Source organism: Vespa crabro, chromosome 1 (assembly GCF_910589235.1).
Source record: "Vespa crabro chromosome 1, iyVesCrab1.2, whole genome shotgun sequence".
Taxonomy (NCBI): Eukaryota; Metazoa; Arthropoda; class Insecta; order Hymenoptera; family Vespidae; genus Vespa; species Vespa crabro.
In genome coordinates, this window is record NC_060955.1 from 21,381,646 (window position 1) to 21,402,848 (window position 21,203).

General features: G+C 31.0%; 2 protein-coding genes across 8 annotated transcripts; both read right to left on the reverse strand.

Moving 5' to 3' along the window:
* Positions 1-4,044: 4,044 nt before the first annotated feature.
* On the reverse strand, positions 4,045-7,048 carry LOC124425004 (max-like protein X). Of its 2 annotated transcripts, none has more exons than XM_046964741.1 (5): positions 6,189-7,048; positions 5,752-5,901; positions 5,286-5,686; positions 5,025-5,138; positions 4,045-4,830 (listed from the first exon to the last, which is right to left on the reverse strand). In XM_046964741.1, the coding sequence occupies exons 1-5, from the start codon at positions 6,223-6,225 to the stop codon at positions 4,774-4,776; spliced, it is 759 nt and encodes a 252-aa protein (XP_046820697.1). In that variant the 5' UTR covers positions 6,226-7,048; the 3' UTR covers positions 4,045-4,773. The 2 variants fall into 2 exon arrangements, with proteins under 2 accessions (XP_046820697.1, XP_046820702.1); XM_046964746.1 differs by having other exon boundaries at positions 5,286-5,665; positions 6,189-6,811.
* A 1,488-nt stretch (positions 7,049-8,536) lies between these two features.
* LOC124424893 (F-box only protein 28) lies at positions 8,537-19,353 on the reverse strand. 6 transcript variants are annotated; one of them, XM_046964476.1, is made up of 7 exons: positions 17,887-19,351; positions 15,332-15,606; positions 14,965-15,213; positions 14,691-14,886; positions 14,229-14,593; positions 13,601-14,012; positions 8,537-8,698 (listed from the first exon to the last, which is right to left on the reverse strand). In XM_046964476.1, exons 2-6 carry the CDS (start codon positions 15,581-15,583, stop codon positions 13,617-13,619), a joined length of 1,458 nt encoding a protein of 485 aa, XP_046820432.1. In that variant the 5' UTR covers positions 15,584-15,606; positions 17,887-19,351; the 3' UTR covers positions 8,537-8,698; positions 13,601-13,616. The 6 variants fall into 6 exon arrangements, with proteins under 6 accessions (XP_046820432.1, XP_046820423.1, XP_046820440.1 ...); XM_046964467.1 differs by lacking the exon at positions 8,537-8,698 and having other exon boundaries at positions 10,304-14,012; positions 17,887-18,987; positions 19,183-19,351; XM_046964484.1 differs by lacking the exon at positions 8,537-8,698 and adding an exon at positions 10,304-13,511.
* Between the last annotated feature and the right edge of the window lie 1,850 nt (positions 19,354-21,203).

Here is a 21,203-nt window from a genome sequence, read left to right on the forward strand (position 1 = left end):
TTATTTATTTATTTATTTATTTATTTATTTCTTTTCTTTCTTTCTTCTTCTTCCTCTTCCTCTTCCTCTTCCTCTTCCTCTTCCTCCTTTTTCTTTTTATTCTTTCTCGTGAAGTTCTCTTTACCTTCGTATCCTTAATTTCGTGTGTATACACGAGTATATAACACCAGTAAGTGCATCATCCCATAAACAGCAATTTCTATTTCCTATATCCGCAATATAGCCTCTACTCCGTCGTACTCGGCACCATTATGACGTCTTTATTAAGTTCCTGTGTTTTATTGGTGTCTGCCGACGAAGTACATCCTCTTCTCATTCGAATATCTTATTACGACGATCAAACTTTAAAGCATCCTAATTGGTAACTTAGAAAATCGAAGATAGAGAGAAAAGAAAAAAAAAAAAAAAAGAAAAAAGAAACAGAGAAATAGATGATATCAATAATAATATTCGTGGAAGGCATAAAAGAATTTTATTTGAAATTCAAAACGCGCGATTTCATCTAAAGGATTTAATTTAAAAAATTCGATTTACGGACCGATTAATATAAAAACGAACAAAAAACTTTGTCAAAGAGAATCAAATTAAAGTTTCGTTATATTTTCACAAGAAAAAAAAAAAAAAAAAGAAAAAAAAGAAAAAAGAAAAAAAAAGACGTTAACGTTGTAACTCATACTTGTTGCTTAGAAAACTGAAGGAATGAAAAATAAATAGTATCAGAGAGGATAAAAGAAATTTTATTTGGAATTCGATCATTGATTTCGTCAAAAGAATTAATTAAAACGTTTAATTACGAACACGTAATGGATACGAAGAAAAAAAAAAAAAAATCGAAAGAAAAGAACTTTTTCGAGAAGAGAATCAAATTAAAATTCGGTAATGTTTTCACCAAAAAAAAAAAAAAAAAAAAAAAAAGAGAAAGAAAAAGAAAGAAAAATGTTAACGTTTTAATTCATACGTATGATTAGAAAATTGAAGGAAACAAAAATAGATCATTGAGAAAGTAAAATAATTTTATTCAATCTTCAACATTCGATTTCATTGAGAGAAATAAAAATATAAATGATTATACAATATAGTTTTATAAAAACTTTAACGTTCTAATAATTGTACGTAGACGTTTTAACTATTAAGAGAGATATTAAAAAAAAAAAAAAGAAAAGAAAAGAGAGAAAGAGAGAGAGAGAGAGAGAGAGAGATGGAATATTTATCTACGTTTACCTACGTCTACGTTTCCTCACTTTTTACGATCTCAAATCATAAAGGATATATTTACATTCCGAAATAATTAAAAGTTATTCAAGCGTAACGCACGCTGTTACATATCCAACCTGGTTTGCAATGTACGAAAGAAATAAGCGTAAATGTTAATTCTTTCTTTCTTTTTTCTTTTTTAAATTATTATCAACATAGTTAACATGACATAGTTCTCTCCGTTGTTCGCTATTCCAAGAATTCTTAAGAAAGATAATCGAAAAATTTCTCGTGAGATAAATTTCCTCGTGAGAAATCGACGTTGTCGATCGACAAGATAATTATCTTTCTAAATTTGAAATATATAGAATTAATCTTTAAGGAATATCACAGTTTGAAATTTCATTCTAAGGGGATAAAAAAAAAAAAAAAAAAAAAGAAAAAAAAAAGAAGGTGAAACTAACGAAATAATTCAATAATTCCTTACGACAAATTAATTTTTTCTTCCCTTTTTCTTTTTCTTTTTCTTTTTCTTTTTGTTATAATCTCTATTTACGATAATAGAAAGAGAAGAAAAATGGAAGAGAAAATTTTTCCAATCGCATTTATTTTTCTTATTGATTGTTTAGAATTTAAAAGGAAAAAAAAAAGAAAGAAAAAAAGAAAAAAAGAAAAAAAGGAAAAAGAATAATAATATACATATAGCGACATATTGGAAATTTCATCTCGCGACAATATTAACGTAATTTTACGTTAGAATAATTTTCAAAGATTAAATAAAAAAAACTTAAGACCTTGTTTCCTTAGAAGGAAGAAACATATTAGAAGAAATGATTCGAGAGATTTATCACGTTGTAATAACAAAGAATGAAATTCAAACTATGAAGAAAATAATCGCAATGATAACAACTTTTCTATCTTTCTGAAAAAAAATAAAAATCGCGTTTATCTCTCTCTCTCTCTCTCTCTCTCTCTCTCTCTCTCTCTCTCTCTCTCTCTCTCCCTCCCTCTTCTTTTTTCTTATTCCCTAATAATTCAAAAGAAACAAAACATTTTCGATACTGCAATCATTGAAATTGATTTATTATATATTCGGATATATAACGCGTTCGCATCAAATCTATGATCAAATTATTGGCTCAAATTTTGGGCATTATCAATTGAAATGAAAAATTAATTTTTATTTTTCCAAGTTAAATGTCACATTTAAAGAAATGAGAAATAAATGAATAAGTAAGTAAATAAACGAATGTATGAATGAATGAATGAATGAATGAATGAATGAATGAATGAATGAATGAATGAATGAATGAATGAATGAATGAATGAATGAAAGCATGCATGCGTGAATAAATGAATGCATGCATGGATGAATGAATGAATTAATGAATGAATGATTGAACGAATAAATAAATAAGAAAAAATGGAGAAAATAAAGATAAAAAAGAAAAAAGGAACAGGAAATGGAAAAAAAAAAAAAATAAAATAAACAAAAAATTAACACGGAAACTAGAACGTAATTTATAAGCTACAAGTTTATCGTTTTACGTGTAAATTCTATCTCATGTAATATATGTATACTTTCATGATAACCATAAAATTCTTGCTCGACGATATTTAGACCTTTTTTCTTTTTTTCTTTTCTTTTTTTTTTTTTTCTTCTTTTTCTTTTTCTCTCATGGGTATTGCCAAGCCCATGACCTCTTATTTATCCTAAGTGCGAGAGGAGAGATAAAAAAATAAGGATATTTTCTCTAAGGCCATAACACTTTCTCGAAAGTAAATGTAGTCGTATACAGAATACACGTTGATAAAAAAAAAAAAAAAAAAAAAAAAAAAAAAAAAAAAAAAACAAATAAATATATAAATAAAGAAAGAAAGAAAGAAAGAAAAGAAAGTAATAAAGAAGGAAAAAATGATTTCCGGATGATATACGTGTTTTCATTTTCCGAGTTATCCTACATTTTCTTTACTCCCATCCCTATTTTTTATTATTACACATGACGCCTGGATGTCTCGAAGAAAACTGTTCAAAGTTTTCCCATATCGATATGTTGACCGATATATTTCAATTTCTTTCATGACTTATATAAACACACAATATATGATTTTCTTCTCGATATTATACATACATACATACATACATACATACATACATACATACATACATGCATAGATACATACATACATACGTACATAAATATATGTACATCCTATATTTTTTATTTCAGCAAATCTTAAAGGACACTTTGGAAGAAAGGATATTTAAAGTTTAAAGAACGAGATGGACGACGAGGCGTCTATTTTCTGGGCAGTTATCCTGATGATCGGTGGTATCGTAATGATGACAATATTACTCGCTTGCTATGCCTGTCTTTTTCGAGATTTGTGCTGTCGAACCGACGACAGATCTAAAAGAAGACGAACGATTCGTCGGATTTCTTTACAAGAAGCTGATGAGAATAATAGGCAAAAATTTGACGCAATACCTATGAACGATATTACTCAAGGTGATAGTATGCCTACGGAATCGGAAAAAGTTTAAAAAGACGTATAAAAACTATATAACGTTCTTTGTCATTATCATTGTTAATTGTATATCGACGAAACCATTTGTATATCCTTGATCGTTTTAATAAAACAAGAAAAGAAAAAAGAAGAAGAAGAAGGAAAAGAAAAAGCAAAAGTAAAAGAAAATAAAGAAAAGGTAAAAAAAAAAAAAAAAAAAAAGAAAGCAAGAAAAAAAAACAAGTAAAATAAAAAAGTCAAGAAAATGAAGAGAAAAAAAAAGTAACTAAGAGAAAACACTTTTTCGAATTATCGAAGAGAGACAACAATTTTTACACTGTCTTGTGTGGACCATAGTGTTAAGAGTCTGTGAGGTATTAAATTTTATTCCAAGCTGCGATCTCGTAGATCTTTTTTCTTATGTATGTACATATTTAGATACACATCGATATACATATGTCGCGTCTCGTCACACATATACGCGAGTATGTACACGACGAAGTGTGATGTGTATATGTGTGAATGTATGTCTGTCTGTGTACGTGTGTGTATGTGTATATATATATATATATATATATATGTTTAATAGAAAAATCTGATAAAAATATTCAACACATCATCTTTTACACGCAGCCAATAATAACAACGTGGATTCATATTACGCGCCAAAAATCACAGAATGGCGCCAATTTCTTCTATGCCTATGATCGTATATAAAATAAATCTCTATGTATATTTTCGTCGTGCGATCATTTTATAAGCTACCCGTATATATATATATACATATATATATACATATATATATATATGGATATATATACATACATACATACATACATACATACATACATACATATATATGTATATATGTATTTTTTATCTCGTTTTTTTTGTTTTGTTTATTTATTATTATTTTTTTTTTTTTTTTTTTATTTCTTGTACGACACTCATCTCCCATCCCCTCTGGTAACTTCATTGACGATCGGTTTAAGTATCCCTTTGAAAGATATAGATACAAGTTGATAAAACAGGGATATTGTGCGATGGAGACAACTCCGATGGTACATTCGACTAGCTGATTTGGTTGTTGAGTTGCTGTAAAACGGAAAGTACTACCTCGCGAAGAGTCTGAAAGTAATTTTGTTCTCGTTAATGCGAACGAGTCCAATTATATTCCTATTGTTTGTTTGTTTGTTTGTTTGTTTGTTCGTTTGTTTGTTCGTTCGTTCGTTCGTTCGTTCGTTCGTTTGTTTGTCTGTTTTCTTTTGTTTCTTTTTCTTTTTGACAACATGTTTGGATAAACAATAAATTGGATGAGTCACCTGAGGCTTGCAATGTTCCTCTAACCAACTAAACACGCAACCGGACAATTCTGCAAAATTCGCAACGGAGATGTTGTTGAAACTTTGAAATAAACGATCCATAATCGCCTGAAACTAAAAATAGAAAAAAAGAAGTACAAAAATAATGCTACGATATGATTAAAAAAAAAAAAAAAAAAAAGAAAAAAAAAAGAAAAAAAAAGCGATAAAAGAATTTTGGGAAATGAAATAAAAGGGGTGGAAACAAAAAGATTTCTCTACCACTTGGAATTTCGTTTCATCCGATATACGCATTTCTGCATGACCCGGTTGTGTTTGATGAGCTTTCACAATCTGTTCATAATTAGCCTGCATAATACGTAGAGCAACAACTTCTTTTCTCAATGCATTACGTTCATCCTCTTGTTTCTTTTTTTGCTGCAACAAAAACTGTATATAATCTATAGATTTTTGAAGTACTGTAGCTTTGGACAATTTGTAACCGGATGAGTCGGTGTGCTGACAAGTAGGCACTAAATTTTGAAGTGAATCATATCCCTTTTTAATGGCATCTCTACGTTTTTGCTCGGCTTGTGTATGAGCTTCTCTACGTCGTTCTTTATAACTTATCGTTGAATTTTTATTATCACTGTCTTCATCCTCTGAAATCAAATCAAACCCACCTATTCCTGTTAAATATTATCTTCAAGTGATAATACTTAAATGTAAATTGTCTATCATTATTCACCTGTATTATGAGCAGACGATGATGCAGTATTTACAGATCCTGTACTACTACAACGAGAGAAAGTATATTTTTCTGTAGGACTAGATGGTTCCAATTTCATATCGGCATTTGATCCAACAGCACCACTGCCTCCACGCATAGTTAAACTTTCTATTTCCATAATGAAAAAGCACAAAATAAAATCTTTAAGTATGTACAAGTCATATAAGATAATCAAGATGAATTAAAAAATTGTATGAAAAATATTGTAATGATAAGATTCTTCTACTAATAATGTACAAACAACAAAAGTGTCTCCATCTCTTTCTATCTCTTATCAGAAACAATAAATAAGATCAATAAAAGTTCAAACAATGAGAGTAACAAAGTCATGAAAAAAAAAAAAAAAAAAAAAAAAACGAAAAACAAAAAACAAACAAAAAAAATTGTTCCCTTACGTGTCTCGTATCCGTCCTTGTGCATAGTGTTTGCCATAATTGCGGTCGTAATTCTCGTCGCACTTAAAATCAATTGAAATGAAGATGAAAGACCAATATACACATGTGGTTATAGGTTATGATCGACAAGGAGATTCGAGAAAAAAAATTTGTGGAGACATCAGCTTGGTGCGATCGATTCGACGTGACGATTTATAAAATGATAAAGAGACATTTACATAAAGGCCGTTACTTTTGAGTCGAACTTTTATAACGTTTTCAATGATCCTGATACGCGTATATCGCTATAACACCGATCCATATTATACTCCATCTTCGACTGAAAGCAAACGAGTAACTATTGTCCTCCGCGACAATCAAGATTACCAATACGACACGTGTCTATCAACAATGATTAACAACGCTAACCTCACTTAAAATTTATCAGCTGTAGTTTATATTATATTAATCATACGTATGACGTATGATAACGATTAAATATTAACAATTTAAAAAGTAATTGAGAAAAATTAAATCGTTAAAATTAAAACACAACGTGCTATTAATTGGTTTAATAAGTGATTAAAAAAAAAAAAAAATTGATGATTGTAATATCAGTAAAATTTCAGATTTTTTTAGTCACGTTCTACCTTATCGACTGAACTACCAGAGACGACGATTCGTAGAGTTTTTATTATTTCTGGAACTAGAACTTAAATGTTGTCAAGAGAAATATAACACATGTATATATTAGATTTGAAATGTACTTATTACATTAGAAATTCAGTGGGATAACAATGAAATTAGCAGCCAATTAGCTCGATAGTACTTGCATTGTTTACAATAATATTATACGTTTTTTCTTTTTTTTTAAATTGCAAGTAATATCGATTGCCCAGGTCTCACCACGTGGAGGTTGCTGCATACGGAGACCCTATTTTCAATAAAAATCATAATAAATTATCAATAAGTAAAATGAGAAAAGGTGAAAGAAGTTCTAATGGTTTAACGAGTTTCTATAAGAAAAACATGTTTACTCGACGACGTACGACAAGATAATAGCATGTCAATGAGCGTATCGAGAACATTATTCGAGGTCGATACGTCGTGTTTGTTTTGTTTACGTTTTCTCTTTGCGACCACTCGAAGCTACGATTAAAAATTCGATATGATGCTAATTTTAAACGCATTACCTACGACGTTTAAAATATACTTCATCAAGGACGCCGTACAACTACGCATATGTATATTAGTATTATCATATTTCAATGGTAATATTATATCGTTATAAAAGAAAGAGAGAGGGCGGGGGAGAGAGAGAGAGAGAGAGAGAGAGAGAGAGAGAGAGAGAGAGAGAGAGAGAGAGAAAGTAATAATACATCGAAAGATGATAAGAGATATTAAAGAAATTATATGAACGTAAAGATTATTGATATTATTAGAAATAGAAAAGAAATAGAATATTCTCACCTCTCTGATGACGACGTAAGAAGAACGAATGAAAAATCATGAAATTATACGGGGTTACCCCTTCTCTCACTAGTTCGGCCATGATGTTTGTTTTAATGGCGCGCAAATAATAGTATCATGGCGGCTACGATTTCATTGGTTATCTGATTTGACGCGGATAAAAGTATTATTTTTAATATCGTATCATTTAAACTTGTGTACAAATATTATGAATAAGGAATAAACGATATCGGAATTGATAAAACGTTGATTTATCAATAATTATTTATGATCACTGAGTAATCTTTTTTCTTTTTTTTTTTTTTTTTTTTTTTTTTTTAAATACAGAAAGGAAAATAATTCGAACGTGGTCCTCTCGTTTCTCCTTCTTTTACCTATTATTCAAAATATCCAAAAGAGATTTAAAAGACTAAAAGAAAAAAAAAAAATTGAAGTATGTTAAATTATGTTTATTATAAGGTGTATCTAATATATATTTACAATCGTTTTAATACACGTAAAACCATTTAAGTTAATATATTTATATTTTTTTTTCTCGGAGTACGGCGTTTCGGATTCGTAAAACGCTGTGGCAATTGTATTCCTAAATATTCGCTTTTTCGCATTGTGTAAACTGTAAATTACACGAATGTGTTTTATCGTGGGTATTTATTTACCTATTTTACGCACCATGAAGATATCAAGAATCATACTTAATAGTATCGTACAATGTACAAAGATACTTTATTTTATTTATTTCAATTTATTTTAAGATTCTCTGACACTCCAGTGCATTGTTTTCTTTCTTTCTTTCTTTCTTTTGTTGTTGTTGTTGTTGTTGTTGCTGTTGTTGTTGGTTGTTGGTTGTTGTTGTTGTTGTCGTCGTCGTCGTCATCGTCGTCGTCATCGTCATCGTCGTTTATTTATTTTTTTTTTTTTTATTATTATTATTATTATTATTATTATTATTATATTATTATTATTATTATTATTATTTTTATTTTTTATTTTTTAATGTTTTTTTTTTTAAGAAAATTCGTGGTTCCATGCACGCACCGTCGATGCACATTGCTCGCTACTTCCTAAGAAAAAAAAATTTATCTATATCTCTAGATCGTGTATTCATCATTTATGCTTGATTGCATGCCTAACATAATAGATCCATGTGTGTTTATGTGTAATACATAAAGTTAACGACTTTTCTTTGTTTTGTTTTTTTTTTCTTTTTTTTTTCTTTTTTTTTTTTTTTGTATCATTCGGGGACGGATTATGTCGGAAAGCCGAGGATCGCGAAAACGCAGTGAATTAAAAAAAAAAATAATAAATAAATAAAAAATACAAAAAAGAACAAACAAGAACAGAAAAAAAAAAACAAATAACGAATAAAAAATACACATCGATTAATTAACAAATTGTTGGACAATAAATCGATCGGCGATTCGTTAGCTTTCAAATTGAAATTTTAGAAATATCTAAAAAGCTTTTTTTATGTCAGGACAAAACTTTATAATGAATTACCGCCGTAAGAAGTTTCGTTGGAATTCATTTTTTTTTCTTTTTTCTTCCTTTCTGCCTTTTTTATCTTCGCGTAAACGAAATCTTTTTTTTTTTCTTTTTTTTCTTTCTTTCTTTCTTTCTTTCTTTTTTTTTTTTTTTTTTAATTATGTTTCATTTTATTATTTTTTCTACTATGACTTAAGTACAGTCCCATTTATATATTACTAAATGGTACGATTATTATTATTATTTAAAAGCATTTCCGAAAACTTCCGACATACACAGCGGTTCGGCTACGACCGCCCCCGCAAAAAACCTTATGCGTGTTCTTTGTTGAGTGAAACTCACATACAGTTTTGTAGCCAGAAACGCCCCACGTGTATTTTATTTGAATAAAGGTCACTTTCCCGCAGTTTAATCGACAAAGCCATCACATCATAAATTCTCCTCAAGTTTGAATTTAGAATCTTTCTCACTCGCACGTTCCTATCTCTCTCTCTCTCTCTCTTTCTTACTCTTTCATCAACATTCACCCTCTCTTTCCCTCTCTAATTATATTTATATTATATATCATACATTCTTAATCATACATACAGATTCTTTCATCAAGTTCACATTTGCACCATCCTCTCTCTTTCTCTCTTCCTTTTATTCTCCTTTTTCCCTAATTCCTTTTTTGACATTGATACAAAATTATATATATATATATATATATATATATATATATATATATATATATATATATGTATATATGTATATGTATATATGTATATGTATATATATATATATATATTTCGATAATTATTTCATTACTATTAATTATTATATCTTATTGTTCCATTAAAGTTTAAACTAAAATGCTCTGTAGTGGTATGCACATCTGGCAAATATATATATATACATATATATATGTATATTATATATATATATATATATATATATATATATATATATATGTAAATAGACATATATATGTTTATACAGACAAATGTATATACATATATATCTATTAACTGTGCATATGCATACACACACCTGCGCACACACACACACACACGCACACACACACACACATACATACATACATACATACATACATACATACATACAAATGTGTATATATATATATATATACATATATATACACATATATTCATAATGAAATATTATTTATTTATTATCATTATGTGTTTTTTTTTTTATTTTATTTTGTTTATCTTTATTACTAGAATCATGAATAAACTCACAATATGTCTAACTACACTTCTTTGAGATTAACTGGATGATCGGTGCAAATAAGACAATTAACATGTTTCCTACGGAGTCCTTTCTATCATCAAGCATCGCATCGGGGTAAAGCGTTAGACTTTGAAAACCGATTTCCCATATACTTAATTCTGAATTAATGACAATTTCAATTTACATGTCTCCCCCACGACACTATATATATGTATAATTGTTATATATATATATATATAAACCTCCTTTTTGTTGTTGTTTTTCTTGTTGTTGTTTTTATGTTTTTTCTTTTTCTTATAGATAAGCTTTTATGCTTTCAATAACAACATTATTGTTTTGAGATTACTGAAAATTTTTTGCATTTATAAATTTACAAGGGTAACTCTTCTTAATGAGAACCAATTAATCATTTTCTTTTTGTTGTTATTGTTATTAATTGTTTCTTATTTCTCTTCTCCTTCTATAAATAATTGTTCCTATAAATAATTACCTAGCTCTATTAATATTGCAATACCACGCCGCATTTTTGCGGATTTTAGAATACCGCATCATTTCTATGACGGCGTTCTCTCTCCCTCTCTCTCTCTCCCTCTCTTTTTCTTTCTCTCTTCTTTCTCTCTCTCTATCTCTGTTGTGAGAAAATAATATATATATATATATATATATATATATATATATATATATATATATATATATATAACACAATTCTTTTTTTCAAATTATCTAACATCTCATTCTATCACCCTTATTTCCTCAAACATTCCAAATTTCGTTCCAACTTTCCTCTTCTCTTATCCTTTCATTTCTCCTTTTTACATCTCTTAAGGCTTAGATGGAAAAAAAAGAAGAAAAAAATAAGAAAAAAGAAAAGAAAAAAAAAAAAATAAGTAGTTCATTCAGTTTGAAAAGATCTTCGTTTTTTCTTTCTCCCCTTCCCTCCTTCCTCTTTTTATTATTATCCTGATATATTTGCTTGTAATTAAAAGTATTCGTATATACGCGGCCAAAAGTGCAACGATGAAGTGAATTGGTTGGCGGGGGAAAATAAAGATTGTAAAAAAAAAAAAAAAATTTTAAATAATCACAGAAAGACGATAAAAGGAAGGGACCACCATTGATTAATCGAATAAATTATTTCGATAAGTAATCCCGTGCTATAATATCTCTAGTTTGTTATATCCTCGATCACACCTGCTGACTGAACGTTTCCCTTTCATGCCAAAACGAAAAATTCATTCATTTCTCTTGTCTCGTTTTGTTTATCTTTTTGTTTTTCTTTTTTTTTTCTGTTTCAAGCTCGACGTATAAAAAGGGACAAAAATTCTAATTAAATATATTGGGGAAAAAAAAAAAAAAAAAGAAAAAAAAAAAAGAAAATAATAATTGAACGCGTTATGAAATATCCTGATATCTTTTACGAATATTTCCATTTATATTGTGTATTTTGTGTGTGTGTGTGTATATATATATATATATATATATATATATATATATATATATTTACTTTTTTCAACACCTTTCAAACCACATCCCCGAGAAAATTTACTATTCCCAATAATGATTCTATATTTTCTTCTTTTGTTTGTTTATCTTTTTCTTTCCCTTTCTTTTTTTTTTCTCTTCTGCATTTTCTTCTCCTTTCTCTCCCAATTCTTTTCTTACTTCGTATAAAAATCCCTCTAGAAAACTCGATGACATGCCACTTATGTCGGAAAAAAAAAGGTAAATAAAAATTAAAAAAAAATTAAAAAAAAAAAATAAAAAAAAAAAAAAAAATAAAAAGATTATGCTTTTTATATCGTTATCCATTGGCGATATTTCAATAGCCATGCACAACGTTAAATTTCTATTCTTGTTAAAATTACAACTAAATGTTGTTAACATTTCAATTTTATACAATCATTTTTTTTTTCAACTTCTTTTCCTTTTTCCTCTATTTCATTCTTTCATTCTTCCTTTCTTTCATTCTTTCATTTTATACAATTTTTAATACCAAACAACGTCATCCCATCACGCCATTTAGAATATTTTCTTAAACGACGATTTTCACGAAAAATATTGGGATGAAATGTTTAGTTTACGGACTACGGAAACATATTATTATTATTATTATTAATATTATTATTATTATTATTAATATTATTATTATTATTATTAATATTATTATTATTATTATTAATATTATTAATATTAATATTAATATTATTATTATCATTATTATCATTATTATTATTATTATTATTATTATTATTATTATTATTATTATTATTATTATATCACGTTAAAAACAAGATACGAATTCGGTGCTCGTTCGTTACTTGTCCAAGGAGAACAGAAGGTAAATTTCGTTTGTTGATATTCTATCTCGAAATTCTATCTCGACATTTCCAACAGACAATTTCATGTTGTTTTTAAACGACGTTGAACGACGTTAAAAAAAGAAAAGGAAAAAAAAAAACAAAAAAAAAAAGAAAAGAAAAGAAATTCTTTGGATCGACAAACAAAATATCAAATTGCCTTCCGTAAACCTTCGGATATATCATGGCGATTATGATATTAATAGAGAATACACTCTAAGGAGTCTTCGAAAAGAAAAGAAAAAAAAATAAAAAAAAATAAAACAAAATAATAATAAAAAAAAAAAAAAAAAAAAAGATATTGGAAAGATATACGCGTTGCGTTACGAGAATATATTGGGGGGGAAAAAAAAAAATTTACTACATCATTTAGAATATATGCAGATATCATTGTGATCGTGAGAATATGTCCCGGTTTTTTGTTTCTTTTTTTTGTTTTTCTTTTTTTTTTTTTTTTTTTTTTTGTTTTCAATATAAATAAACTTTAAGCTAACTGCATCGATCACCGTCGTGCGTCCGTGGAATGAGCGGGAGAAAAAAAAAAGGGAAAACAAAAAGGAAAAAGAAAAAAAAAAAAGAAAAAGAAAAAAAATAATAAAAAAAAAAACAAAAAGAAAAAAAAAAAAGAAAAAAAAACAAATAATTCAATCATATATTAATTTCCAAAATGATAGGGGGGGTTCGTTGCATGCGAAGCGCGTCGTAGGACGATCGGGAAAGAATTTTGTACTTTTCTAAGATCATCCATCACCTGCCTGTATGTTGTCTCTTCGTAACAGAACGGGACATTGGCGTGATTTTTCTTAATGCAAAGAATAAAGAAAAATAAGAATGAAATACCTTCTCTTGGAAAAACCGATCAGAGATATAAGAATAGATAGATATTTGTACCATGATCAGAATCAATTTACAGCTTTGAGCGTTTAGCCTGACGAGACTTGGCAGTACGACGTGGTTTTTTCGTAGAGTCGCTCGGTGTTTCGTCCACGCTAGATTTCCGTTTTAAGGAATCCGTTGGTATAGGTGCTTTAGGTGGTGCCATCTCAGCAGGTTCCGAAGGTGCTCCTGGCGATGGAGATTGGGTAACGGTTGCTTGTTGAACAACTTCCGTAGGACTATGTGCATCCGCTATAGGGATAAAATCCAATCCTTCTCCAAATACCTCTGGCATTACTCCTTGATTGACTAAAGCCTGTAGATCTTCCGTAGGTACGGGCATAGATTGACCACAACCAACGCAAACAGGTATCGCTGGGGACTTAGACCGCCAATATTGTAGTTCTGTCTTGCATTTATTTAATTCCTATAAAATTTCAATCGAAATTATAATCAAATCTTGATATAATTCTAATTTAAATCTATCTACTTGTTTTATCAAAATCGACGAGAATTAATTTTATCGAATATTACAATTTATACATATCTATTTCTTTCTTTCTCTTTCTCTCTCTCTCTCTCTCTCTCTCTCTCTCATTCTCTCTCACTCTCTCACGTATACTAAGTATACCTGGGTAAATACCTGTAGTAGTGTGCTAAACTTGCGAGATGTCTCTTCATTCTTTTTGTCATTGTCGTCGAGACGCGTAGCATACTCTACAATTTGTTTCTGTTGCTCGGCTATTTTCGCCTTACAACTCCTTAAATCCCTACGCATTAACGTCAACTGACTGTTGTATCTCTTCATTCCTTGTTTTATTTTACGAATCCGTTTCCGTAATACCATATTTGATTGTGGAGGTGAAACATTCGTTTCTAAGAGAGCAGGATCTTCGGAGGAATGTGGAGGAGAACCTTCCTCCCCGCTACCACTCCCCGCTTTACTGCTTCCAACACTTAAGGGCGCAGAATCCAGGCACATAAATGGTTTACTAACATTACTAGCTGCTGCGAATTCACAATACATCCATTGTATTTTATCATTGAATTAATTAAATCCAATACATTTAAATTAATATCTTAATAAATATAATTATTTACTCACAAGGGAATGTCCCTGCTAAATCCAGAAAATCAGCTCCAAAATAAGGAATTTCTGGTAACATTGGCTCGATTCGTTCTTTAAAATATTCCATAGCCATAGTACTCAAATCAAACAATTCATCTGTGACTTTATAAGGTCGTGCTAATTTTGGAGTAACCTTTATATAATGTAATATACGAAAAACTTCATCCAATATCTGTAAACATTGAAATTAAAATATTAATGCAATAAGTATCTCTTATATTTGAAGGAATAAAAATTTTATTCGATTTACCTCTCCAGGAAAAAAGCAACAATGTTTTCTCTCTATGTGTTTACCAAAACACATTTGTAATAAAGTAAGTCGCATATGTAGAGTTTCTATAATATCTGATTCACATGCTAATGGATGATTACGACGTGCGGATTCACGTCTAGGCATTTGAGATTTGATCGCTTGAAAGCGACTTAACATTTGTGCTTGAAGTTTTTGAAATGCCGAATTTAAAATGTTTCCACAGACACGATCCATTTGATGAGAAACCTATAATATAAAAATGAAATGAATAATCTTGACGAGCCAAAGTAAAACTAGTAATTTAATTCTATCAAATAGAATTTCTATGGATAATAATAATAATAAGAATAATAATAATACTTACTGGACGTAAATGTGCTACAGTATTATAATTCAAATAACTAAAGATCTTCTCAATGATTTCAACCGGCAAATCAAAAAGGCTTAAGTTGCACATCGAAGGAGGTGAAACTGAAGAAGATGTACTAGAAGATCCAGCAGAGGATGATGCCTGATGTTTCCTCGATGGACTAACTTCTCTGATGTCGTTAACACTACCACCTCCATTATTTGCACCTATGCTACTTGATTGACGTGTCGACACCATTTTCTTCATATACAATTAACACTACGACAAACCTGAAACCCATAGAAATGAAAGTTAATAAAGATATATAAGTAAAATCATATCTTTAAATGTACAACCTAATCATCGTTCTCTAATAAATCAAATTAAATCAAATCAAAACAAATCAAATCAAATCAATGACTGAATGTCAACATACATGTCACATATATACTTTTGCAATCTGAATAATTAAAACACACACACACACACACACACACACACACATACATACATACATACACATACACACATAGACAGTAGATATTTTTAAACGTGTTACAAGGAGGAGAATCGTGGAAGAGCAAAGAAAGAAAGAAAACAAGGAAAAAAAAAAAAAACAGAAAAATAAAAAAAGAAAAGATGCAATTACAATTACCGATAATACTAATTAAAATGAAAGTCAGATGAGCGCGCGGAAAAATAAATCCTCTTTTTTCCGTTCTATAAATTCATCACGACCGTGAAAAAAAAAAAAAAAGAAAAGAAAAGAAAAGAAGAAGAAGCACTATGAAAGGAAATGATAAACGACACGAGCATCGACGAGTGGAATCCTTTTTAGAGGCACGTAGATGACGAAAGAGCAATATCGTATTACAACAAGGAACAATTTACGATAATCAAAAATGTCCTGTAACAAACTGACGTCCCCTCCTCCTCTTTCTCCCTCGAGGAAAGCGACACTGTCTTGAGATTTTAAGGATTAATACTCTATGCAATAAAGGTAATACGAAAGGAGGTTTTGGAACAAAGGGTCGGTAGTAGGATCGATTTGTTAGGATCTTAGTTATCATCTGTATAAAGATGATACAGATTTTCGGCAAGTCCATCTTATTCACAAAAGAAACGAACTTAAGTAAAGAAGGAAGCAGCAACGTAACAAGGAAGTAACGAAGAAAATAAAATAGTGAGAAAAGTTTAAACGCTCGATCGGTCAACACTCGAGAAGAGAAGAGAAGAGAAGAGAAGAGAAAAGAGAGAACAAAAAAAAAAGAAAAAGAAAAAAAAGAAGAAGAAGAGAAAAAAGAAAAACATGGCAAATAAATAAAAATAAAATGTGAGAATACTTCTCGTTCGCGTTAATCATAAACGAACATATAAATAAATAAATAAATAAATAAATAAATAAATAAATGTATTCTTATTAAAACGGAGGAGGGACGTGACGGGACGGGACTAGGCGGGGGAGGAGGGGAAATGTTTAGGACTTAACCATGGATGTGTTAAAAGATAGATGATACCTGGGAGTATCGGCTTCGTCAGCCGAACACTCTCGACGACGTCGTCGTGCTCTGGCTATGAAAGTATTTTCTTCGCGCGCGAGATTTTTACAACGATCAACAGGAGAAAAGGGGAGGGGATGAGGGAGAGAGAAAGAGAAAAAGAGAAAGAGAAAGAGAGAGAGAGAGAGAGAAAGGGGGGAAAAAAAAGGAAAAAGGAAAGAAAAAGAGAAAATAAAGAAAAAGCACGATAAGAAGAAGAAGGACGACGATAGAGGATGTGCCGGTTGAAAAATCGTATTCGCGAATATGGATCGTGTCTCTCTCTCTCTCTCTCTCTCTCTCTCTCTCTCTCTCTCTCTCTCTTTCTTTCTCTTTCTCTCGACGATGACGGTCGTTGTTGTTGTCGTCGTCGTTGTCGTCGTTGTCGTTATCGTTGTTGTCGTTGTTGTCGTTGTTGTCGTCGTAATAGTTGAGTAGTAGTAGTAATAGTGCAATGGTAATAATGTAGTAGTAGAGTAGTAGTAGTCGTAGTAGTAGTAGTAGTAGTAGTAATAGTATATAGCTGTCGTCGTCGACGACAAGAGAAAGAATGTAGAAAGAGGTTGATCGTGGTGCGATGTCGTTACACGCAGTAGCAGCCACGACGAAACAACGCGGAGCCCGAGGGAAACAAATAGAGGGAAACCGGGTGATCGTGCGCAATCGATGCTCCCATGACTATCTTTTGCATCTACATCGACTCTCTCTCTCTCTCTCTCTCTCTCTCTCTCTCTCTCTCTCTCTCTTGCTCTCTCGTTCTTTTTTTGCTTTTTCACTCTCTCGTTCGCATGTTGAGTTCTCTCTCTCTCTCTCTCTCGCTCTCTCGCTCTTTCTTGCTCTCGTTCTCTCTCTCTCTCTCTCTCTCTTTCTGTTTCTCGACGAAGTAGAAGTAGAATAAGTAGAAGAAGAAGAAGAAGAAGAAGAAGTAGAAGAGATTCGTATATAATCACGAGCAAATCCAACGATAATCGATCGTTCGATGAACGCAACTCGATGAAAGTATTTCAGTGAATCCAAGAAAAAGCTGCATACCGCAGTGATATACGATGAAAGCCCTATCACTGTATCCGCGTTGGCGTTTTCAGCGACATTTTGACGGAGATCCTTTCCTTCTCTCTTCGCTCTCCTGCTGCTGCTTTCGTTCTCAGTCCGTTCCACTGGCAATGCTTGCCGCCTCCTTTCCTCTCGACAAAACCGTTTCTCTCTGTGCTCCCTCTCTCCGAGCTTGTTCGTTCGTTCGCTCGCTCGCTCGCTCTCTCTCTCTCTCTCTCTCTCTTTTTCTCTCTCTCTCTCACACACACATTGTCTCTCTATACCCCACCACTGTGTATGTAACTCTCACTCACTCACTCACTCACTCGTTCACTCACTCACTCGTTCGCTCACTCACTCGCTCGCACATTCTCTCTTTCTCTCTCTCTTTCGTTCTCTTACACTCTCCTTCGCTCGTCAAACTCGTTGATTTGTCTCTTTTTCGTATATACGTTCGTCCTTCTTTTTCGTTAACTCGCATTTTCCGTCCCTCTCTTTCTCCCTCTTTCTCTCTCTCTCTCTCTCTCTGTGTCTTTCTTTCCTTCTCTCTCTCTCTCTCTTTTTCTTTTTCTTTCTCTCTTTTTCGTCTATGCCGTACCGACTAAGGGGTGTTTACTACACGCACATACCACACCCGGAAAAAAGCCCGCGCATTTGACGAGAAGCTGTCTTTCTCTCTCTCCTTCCCCCTCCCGATATCCCATTCCGATCGTCGCTCCATCTTTACTAGCGCTCCTACCCCCCGACCCTTCACCCCACCTCACTCACACCACTCCTCACTCTAGCACTCTTCCTCTTTCTCGCTCGCACTTTCTTTCTCTCTCTCTCTCTCTCTCTCTCTCTCTCTCTCATTCACTCTCTCGCTCTGCTTTTTACCTATGCAGCCGAGTATGTATGTATGTATATACATACATATATATATATGTATGATATATATATATATCTTTCTTTCTCCTATCTCTTTCTTTCTCTCTATTTTCTCTTCGTCTATCCTTCAGGAAAACGCCATCAGGTGTTATTGGCCACGACTCCCGTCGTCCGTAAATATATTGTAAAATAGAAAAAAAAATGCCAATCGTTTCTCGTTCCTGAGCTTTAAACCTTCATAAACGAAGAATAAAAAGTTAGAAATGGTGACTTCGACTTCGACTTCGACTTCGATTTCGACTATGACTACGACGACTACGACTACGACGACTACGACGACGACGACGACGATGATGATGACGACGATCGTTTTCGAACCTCCAAAGTCAACGACAAAACGGTTAAATTATCGTGTCGACGTTAGCTTACGATTTATAATCTTCCGTACGATGATCACACCATACGAAACAAACGCGTATACGTATTTTTGTATATCCATGTGTGTGTTTATATATATTCTCTACACCATTATTCTTTACTATTCGAAATTCAACGACACGAACCGAACATCACGTGCGAACGCGCCCGCACTCTCTACCTGTTCTGTGATTGGTCCTTCGTGAAAACGGCGCGACGATCTTTCGCTATGAGAGTAATTCTAACGTCGTCCAACAGATGGCGTCAGAGTTTGAACTTTCAAAGTTTTATTAGCGCGGTATAACGATCGACGAAATTTTTAAAAACCAATCACGAATCTTTCTACCAATAGTAAGTCTTCGAATGGAAGTAGAAAGTATATACTCGATCTTAAGTAATATTACTTTTTCTATTTTGTCCATTAATTTTCTTTTTACCTTTTTTTACGTTTCTATGATTAATATGATTTGATCATTTCGTATTCATGCACCTTGATTCGAATTGTCGTAAATTTTTTCAAATTAGATTCACCTGTCGTAACGGCCAAAAGGTACACGTACATACATATTATATATAATATATATACAAGTATATACGTATATATATTCATTGCACGTGCATGCGTGCGTGCGTGGTGCGAGCACATGTGTATCATATATATATATATAAAATTCTTTTTTTAGAAATAAGAAAGATTAGAAGAAAGATAAATGCGAATGCAATAAATGCATTTTTATTAGATTTCATCATTATCCTGATATACACGGAAGAAATCATTGTCAATATATCATTGGATGTGAGAGGCATTGAAACATATAAGCTGACGCATTATTTCAAGATATTATTCTGTTATACACTCGTTATCGATAATAAAATTATTCAAATAGAATTTGGTCGGAAATGAATGAATATAATTGCGAGCGTAAAATCAGAATACGATAGGATTATATCTGTCTTTGTTAAGCCGTGTAAATTATCTTCATTTATAATTGACTAAAGTTTTCCAGTTGTGCAACAGCCTTTATACGTTATAACTGTTCATTAGTTCCTTCCTTTATATACTTAAAACGTGATGCTCGATAATTCTTCTGGGATTATATCATCTTCGCGCACGCACACACGCCTTCACAAATACAATGTTATAAACGATTTACACATTATTGTCGATGTTTTGTAGCAAATTTGTAAGAAAGAAAAAGGAAAAAGAAAAAAAAAAAAAAAAAAAAGAAGAAAAAAAAAAGAAGAAGAAGAAGAAGAAAAATTAAAGAGAACAATTTTTACAATGCAATTGAATTACATATTAAATTGTAACATAATATTATCTAAAGACGAGGTCAGTACTTATAAATTATTCCATATTGTTTCGTCAACATATTTATCAGGCGGTAAATTCATTTTAAATACGGCAATCTAACTTGATAAGGGAATAATCAAAGACATTAAATAGACATGATCAAAGACATAGAATCTCGTACATACAATAATCTTTTTCTCCACGTATAATTACGAAAATTCTTATTAAAATTATTAATAAATTTTTTAGTGTATTTTTTTTTTTTTTTTTCGTATTACTTTTTAAATGAGTATTAAGCTTATCTAAACATATCAACGTTTTCTTGTAATATTCATAATACAATGTTTCGTAACATATATAAAATTAATGTATAAAAAAAAAGTCATGATATTTCGACATTTTCTGTAAATAGACTTTACATTATGATTCGGTTGAAAGCATTCTTATAATACGATACAAGAAGTTAAAGACGTCAATAAATTAGCAGAGCTATGAAATGTGATATAATTTACTTTTATGAAATATGAATCCACGATCGATTGAATCTTATATTCCTATATATTAATGTATATAACCTTTGTTATTGATTTTATTCTAACAAGAAATTATATATAAGTACACTCGAAACGAAGATAAATTTTGGATTTAATTTATTAAATCCTCAAAATATTATTCGATAATAATCTTCATGGTTTTTTTTTTTTTTTTTTTTTTGTACAATCGCTATAATATAATGTAC